Source organism: Mustelus asterias, unplaced genomic scaffold (genome assembly GCF_964213995.1).
Source record: "Mustelus asterias unplaced genomic scaffold, sMusAst1.hap1.1 HAP1_SCAFFOLD_4249, whole genome shotgun sequence".
Classification (NCBI taxonomy): domain Eukaryota; kingdom Metazoa; phylum Chordata; class Chondrichthyes; order Carcharhiniformes; family Triakidae; genus Mustelus; species Mustelus asterias.
Window position 1 is genome coordinate 10,001 of NW_027594194.1, and position 7,447 is coordinate 17,447.

The following is a 7,447-nucleotide window of genomic DNA, read 5'->3' on the forward strand; positions in this document are numbered from 1 at the left end:
GCAATATGGTTGACTCTTAGCTTGCCCTTTGAGGGCAATTAGGGATGGGCTGTTGGTCCAGCTGGGGACACCCACATCCCGTAAATGAATAAAAATACAGCTCCCGCATTTTGGAAGAAGCAGTAGGGCATGGGGTCTATCTTGCTAGGACAGACCTGAAGGAGATGAGAAACTAATAATAAAGTGTACACTGTATTCATTAAATATCAAACAACAGAGTAAGTAAGTAGAGTAATGAAACCGTTCTTTCACTTCAGACACTTACGTGGGAAGTTTACTCTGATCAGGCTGCCTGTTTTGGTCACGTTGAAACGGAGAACTCAGTCTGCTGGCATTATGTATCACAGAAAAATTCAAGCCTTGCAAGGCAATCGAGGAGAGAGTTTTGTAGAGGAATGCAGAATATAAAGTGGAACAGAAGAGATTAATACTGCGCACTATTTCTGGTTAAACCATAACTCCTGGATAAGGGATCAGAGGTTCAAACTGGCAAAAGACAGGTTCATATGGGAAAACCCCTCCTCATACCACAAGGTTGTTTCTTGGTCATGGGAGTGATGGAGTGGAAGCAACAAGAATGATTTGATGGGCAATCCTACACTCTTCCTTCCAAGCCTAGATTTAAAGAACTTTAATTCATTCAGATGTGCTGTCCTGTCCTGAACCAGCTCCCTGTGTTCCAGAACAATCCAGATTAGCTACGCGCAAAATTCTGGACCAATCTCTAAAGGTTGCCACTCAAGTGGATAGAGCTGTGAAGAAGTCCTATAGTGTGTTTGCTTTTATTAACAGGGGGTTGGAGTTTAAGAGCCGTGGGGTTATGCTGCAACTGTACAGGACCTTGGTGAGACCACATTTGGAATATTGTGTGCAGTTCTGGTCACCTCACTATAAGAAGGATGTGGAAGCGCTGGAAAGAGTGCAGAGGAGATTTACCAGGATGCTGCCTGGTTTGGAGGGTAGGTCTTATGAGGAAAGGTTGAGGAAGCTAGGGCTGTTCTCTCTGGAGCGGAGGAGGCTGAGGGGAGACTTAATAGAGGTTTATAAAATGATGAAGGGGATAGATAGAGTGAACGTTCAAAGACTATTTCCTCGGGTGGATGAAGCTATTACAAGGGGGCATAACTATAGGGTTCGTGGTGGGAGATACAGGAAGGATATCAGAGGTAGGTTCTTCACGCAGAGAGTGGTTGGGGTGTGGAATGGACTGCCTGCAGTGATAGTGGAGTCGGACACTTTAGGAACATTTAAGCGGTTATTGGATAGGCACATGGAGCACACCAGGATGATAGGGAGTGGGATAGCTTGATCTTGGTTTCAGATAAAGCTCGGTACAACATGATGGGCCGAAGGGCCTGTTCTGTGCTGTACTGTTCTATGTTCTAACTCTTTATAACTGAAAACAATCATTCTTTCCCTTCTTCAAAAATCTGGAGTACACCAAATGAATTTTCAAACATGCTATATTTCACTTTACCAGAAGCAGATCAGTGCACAGGGGGAAGGTTTGACTGGGTTACAGTTTGTAGTAAATGACAAATTTCAGATGGATAAGATTCAGTCATATTTTATTGTCTTGTTTTATCTTTCACTTTCTGAGGTGAAGGTGAATTATCTGAAAATTACTTGATGAAATGAATAATCCAGATCTGACATATCACTTGATTGCTGCTTATTTATTCTGACAGATTGATTTATTTATGCCCAGGTAACAGTTCTTCTGCCTGCCAACCAGAATGTGACTGGTACCAATCTGGCAGTCCTTGGCAGTGTGACGGAAGCACAACAGCCAATGACGGAGAACAATTCTCAGGTAAAGTGTTCACAATTTATTAGAGATGTTACACATGGAGTTTGCACATTCTCCTCGTGTCTGCGTGGGTTTCCTCCGGGTGCTCCGGTTTCCTCCCACATTCCAAAGATGTGCGGGTTAGGTTGATTGGCCATGCTAAAAAATTGTCCCTTCGTGTCCTGAGATGTGTAGGTTAGAGGGATTAGTGGGTAAAATATGTAGGGATATGGGGGTAGGGCCTGGGTGGGATTGTGGTCGGTGCAGACTCGATGGGCCGAATGGCCTCTTTCTGTACTGTAGGGTTTCTATAATTCTATAATGAGCTTCATGACCACCTGACTTAAGTTTGTGAATCCACATCTGTTAGTAGCGGGAGGAGAATGTTCACAGCCTCCTGAGGTATTGGAGCAATTGTGAAATACAATCATATAAGAATCTTAGAACGAGAGGATGACAAGGATGGGCTTTTAACAGGGACTGAAGATGGGCAAAGCAGTGATTGCTCTTTAAGTGAGGGCAACAAAGTGAAGAAGTTGGTTCATCGTGATCATGAACCCTAGTAACTTGCTCTGATTTTATTTCCCCAGGCCCTTTTGCCCATTTCAAATAACGGAATACCTCAGATTACCGGAGCCAGTGACTCTGTGCAGCAAATGCCAGAGACAATGGACACAGCTGAACAAGACCTGGACTCTGAAGAGGATGAGGATGACGATGAGGAAGAGGATGATGTAGACTCATCTGATATCGATGATTGGGAACCAGGTCCTCCTAGACCCTTCAATCCATGTGATTTATGTAAGTGAGAAAAAACACATTGCAATTTTTTATACCACTGAATGTCGAGGAAGAATTACTATCTTTTAGAAGTACCAACAATATTTTAGTTCTTCTCGGCCGCTAATTGCAAGTTAGAGGGTCACAAAAAAAAATTTTCAAGGCTACTGTCAGGATGTTACAGTTAACAATTTAATAAGTAAATTTCTCCTTGAATAAAACTCTTGAATTTTCCTTATTATGGTCATGTGATCTTCCCACAGGGTGTGAGGATTGTAATAAAGCTCATCCATCGGCATGCCTCAAACATGGTACCCTGCACTGCATTCCCAACCGGCCTGTCCTGAGCCGGGCTAGGGCTAGTCTGCCTCTTATTCTCTACATCAACCGATTTGCTGGGGGCATCTTCTCCAAGAGGCGCATTCCAAAACGCACGCAGTTTGGTCCTGTAGAGGGTCCTTTAGTTAAGCAGTCTGAGCTCACAGATGACTACATTCATTTAAAGGTATGTCTCTTGGCCTGAGCAGATACACGTTTTATTTTGCAATGCAGCACGGGTCTACAAGACTTGAAATTTACTTTGTAGAATTGTTATTTATTACTGAAATCAGAATCGTTATCGATAAGTTTCAAACTGCTGAAGATACGAAAGGTTTCCGTTTTGTATTTCCCTTTTTGCTTTCTTGTGATTCTTGATGCTTGTCACATTGAAAGCTATTGGTGTTAAAAAATTCTGAAATAGCATTAGCAACACTGAGGTGAACTTTGATATGTTTAGATTCAGAGTATACTGCGCCAGTAATACACCTCCCCATCAACCTCAGGTATGTATCCTCCACTTGCTATTCACTAGTGTGTTAGTTCCTACTTTTCATACTGGCTGTCTTGTGGATTTTCTGAGGTATGATTGTTGATTCATTGCCTGAATTAAGGACAGTTGAGGATCTGTGCCAACTGATTATTAGTCCCCAAATACTTTTCATCTTGTAAACAGCAGTCCGATCCAGATTATAAAATTGAGAAGCCCTTGACCAACTGTGACGCGGCCTGAAAAATGTAAACGTGTCTTTGAAATGTTGTCTCTTGGGAAAGTGAGCTAAGATTGTTGTTGACCAATAATGGAAGAAGGTTTCTCTGGGTGTGTTCAACTGCTGCATCATGTGTCCGTGTTGCAACAGCACGGGCGGTATGGTGGTACAATGGTTAGCACTGTTCCTCCACAGCGCCAGGGATCTGGGTTCAATCCTGGCCTCGGGTGTCTGTCTGTATGGAGTTTGCATGTTCTCCTTGTGTCTGCGTGAGTTTCCTCTGGTTTCCTCCAGTTTCCTCCCACACTCCAAAGATGCGCAGGTTAGGTGGATTGACCATGCTAAATTGCCCCTTAGTGTCCCAAGATGTGTAGGTTAGGGGGATTAGCAGGGTAAATACTTGGGGCTATGGGGAACAGGTCTGGGTGGGATTGCCCCTTAGTATCAGGGGGATTACGTGGGGTTACAAGGATAGGGCCTGGGTGGGATTGGTATCGGCGCAGACTCAATGGGCTGAATGACCTCTTTCTGCACTGCAGGGATTCCATGATGTTTCCTGTAAACCAGTGGAGATCAATTCCTGTATGTCACTATAGTTGCAGAGTGGGAGGTCCATTGTCCTGAACCTATCTTTGTTAGGCAGGTCTATGATGGGTTTCTATTAGGTGACCAAGTTGTGGATGTAAAATCCTGATTTTCAGTTTGGATTGATTGGATCTCTTGTTGGTTGAGTTGGCAGCAATGGAATCTGATTCAGATGTTGTGGGTGCAAGTTCCATACTGGGGCATTAACTGACTTGTCCAGTTCTGATAATGGCCGTGTTCAAGATTCTGTAGCATTGTTTGGACATGAAGGAATTTTCCCAACGCCCTTGTTGTCAATGTTTCCTCAAAAAGATGAAGCATTTATCCTTATTAGAAACTTGTTCAAGTTTTGGTTGAGTTTAGCTTCCACAAAACAACGTGTAAATATATAAATGGAATTAACATTTATTCATAAGAGTGATCTTTGTGAAGTATTGCTGGAGCAAAATAGCTGCAGTGTTGCCAACATAACAATGGCAGGCTTTGAAAAAATTGATTGTGGAAAGCACTTTGATGCATCAGTGATGCTCAGGCTATATATTAATGCAAGCTTGCTTTCTTCTCACCAGGTTGCGATGGGAGTAGGAATGGAGGATTGTAAGGATGGGGAGAAACCAGGGGATTTGTGGTTTGATCTTTCTGATGAGAACTTGTGCAACTGGATGATGTTTGTACGTCAAGCACAGAACCACTTGGAGCAGAACCTGGTGGTGTATCAGTATGGCAAGAACCTCTACTTCACCACCATCAAACATATCGAACCCAAACAGGAACTCAAGGTAAAAATAATGCATTGTATGTAATGATTGGGTTGCAAGTGGTTATCTGCTCAAATTATCCACCAACCTTGTGACCCCAGGGCCTTGTTCAAACCTGAATGGAATTTCCAATACCTGTTCCATCACAAAGGCCACCAGTTTGTCCCTGCTTCAATAAGTACTTTGCTTCAGGAAAGCCATGTGTGTGCCTTAGTCACTGCCAGACTCAATACTCAATTTTCTGATAGTCTTCCTTCGTTCACCTTATGCAAACTATATCTGTACCTGTATCCTATCCTGCACTGTCTCACTTGCACGTCACCCTCTCACACCCCTACATTTCCTTCTAATCCCCCAGCACCTCAGATTTAGTCACCTTTTTTCTTTAAACTCATTCCATGGACTTCCCCCTTCCTATCTCTGTAACATCCTCCAGGTCATACTCTCTCTTTCCTGAAATCTTTGTTCACCTCTCATTTGCATTTCAGTTTACGGGGACAGAGAGGAGTTTCTGTAACTGTCACCTTGTGTCCCATGTGGTGTGCTGTCTCCTTGATGCCCAGGTAAAGCACATCTTGGAGCAGGTGAAGAATATTCTGCAGGGAGTAGGGAGTGAGCCAAAAGTTGATGCAAGTCTGGATACCAATGAAATAGGAAGAGTGCACTCAGACTTTCAGGAACTAGGACAAAAGATTAAAAAGGTAACAGTCTGTGGATTACTTCCAATTATTGTGCCTGTGAGAGTCAAAGTAGAAAAATAGGGAGGATCATTGCATGGTGCATGAGGAAAGACTTCAGATTGTTGGGGAAACCAGCCTCCCACCCATTGACTGTCTACACTTTCCGCTGCCTCGGAAAAGCAGTTAGCATAGTCAAGGATCTCATGCACCCTGGACATACTCTCTTCCACCTTCTTCCATTGGGAAAAAGCTACAAATGTCTGAGGTCACGTACCAACTGAGTTGATCTTTCTCTACACCTTAGCTATGACCGTGACACTACATTCTGCACTCTCTCCTCTGTATACGGTATGTTTTGTCTGTATACTAATACACGTGACAATAATAACTCAAATCAGAAACCAGCAGGATGTACATATTTAAAAGGGATTGGTTACACCTCCACAGAACTGGAACTACTGTCTACGCAATGAGGTTCACTGGTGTGTTTGGGGAGGGTTTAAATTAAATGGGTGAGGAGGTGGACGCCAGCATATACAAGTAGAAAAGAAGCATAAAGCAGTGAGAGTGATGGATTGATCAAAAGAGGGAAGTCGTATCATATTTAATCATGTTGTGAAATCATGCTTTGTACCAAAAAATTATATTTTTAGTTTACTGGCTGAATACCCAAAATTGATTTGCTTTTTAATAAAACTTTCCTTTAATAGAACATTCCAGAGGCAGGTATGGGTCAATTCCAATTCTTTCGTCAATAGTGTTTGCTGAGAACCAGCTGGATCAGGGCACGAATTTCATGTCCAGTATTTTTCAGATGGTTATGAGTAATCGGGTCAAAACAAATTTAAAGTCCACACTCTGCCAACACCATTCACGAGGGACTTGGAACGGTGCTACTCACCCCAATGATATTGACACATTGCTATGCGCCAAAGGGCCTCTTCTGCACTGTGTGATTCTATGAATACTCCCCATGACTGGAAGTAAAGGCTGAGATTTCTCCTGCCTGGGAGTAGAGGCTCACCCAATCGTTCCTTCAAATTAGTTTATGGACACAAGGTGATTTGTTCTCTTAAATGAATCAATTTCAAGCAAAAAAGAGTTGTTCGTTTATATCTGTGTTCTGTGAAAGGCCATGCCATTGCTCAGGATCACCTGAGAAAACTATAAAATGGCAGACAGATAAACATGTCAAGGCTATGACATTCAACTGCTACTCCCAATGTAGGCGGAATTACTGAAAACCAAGTTCAGTGATCCATACAGCATAGTGTTGGTGGGAAGTTGGCACAGTGATTAGCACTGCTGCCTCACAGCGCCAGGAACCCAGGTTCAATTCCCAGCTTGGGCATTGTCTGTGCAAAGTTTGCACTTTCTCCCTGCGTGGGTTTCCTCTGGGTGCAACGGTTTCCTCCCACAGTCCGAAAGACATGCTGGTTAGATGCATTGGCCATGCTAAATTCTCCCTCAGTGTACCCGAACAGGTGCCGGAGTGTGGCGACTAGGGGATTTTCACAGTAACCTCATTGCAGTGTTAATGACGCGAATAAATAAACTTTTTTTAAAGTGAAGAGGATTGACGAGGTGAATTATTTGATTGACACCCCAAACCATAGGGAAAAAAACCAAGGCTGTGTCACGTCAATATCTTAAAGCAGTATATCGCAGCCAGGGGGGGGACAGGTCTGTCAGGCAGTAAGGGATGAAGAGGGTAAAGGGACAGTGAGAATGATTTAGAGGGAGAGGTAGGTCTGGATGATTCCCAAATCGACCCTTATTGTCTGGCTAACTGTTGTGGAAAAGTCACCACTTCGGAGTCAGACTTGG

General features: G+C 43.3%; 1 protein-coding gene across 1 annotated transcript in view; it reads left to right on the forward strand.

Annotated features, from left to right (window-relative positions):
- Nucleotides 1-5,641, forward strand: part of LOC144491027 (PR domain zinc finger protein 10-like) — a gene marked incomplete at both ends in the record, with an annotated part of 9,686 nt that extends 4,045 nt beyond the window's left edge. Inside the window, 5 exons of the mRNA XM_078208705.1 lie at nucleotides 1,709-1,813; nucleotides 2,380-2,590; nucleotides 2,833-3,074; nucleotides 4,752-4,961; nucleotides 5,429-5,641. Of these exons, the coding sequence (XP_078064831.1) occupies nucleotides 1,709-1,813; nucleotides 2,380-2,590; nucleotides 2,833-3,074; nucleotides 4,752-4,961; nucleotides 5,429-5,641 (981 nt within the window). The remainder of the gene's footprint in view (nucleotides 1-1,708; nucleotides 1,814-2,379; nucleotides 2,591-2,832; nucleotides 3,075-4,751; nucleotides 4,962-5,428) is intronic.
- Nucleotides 5,642-7,447: the final 1,806 nt, after the last annotated feature.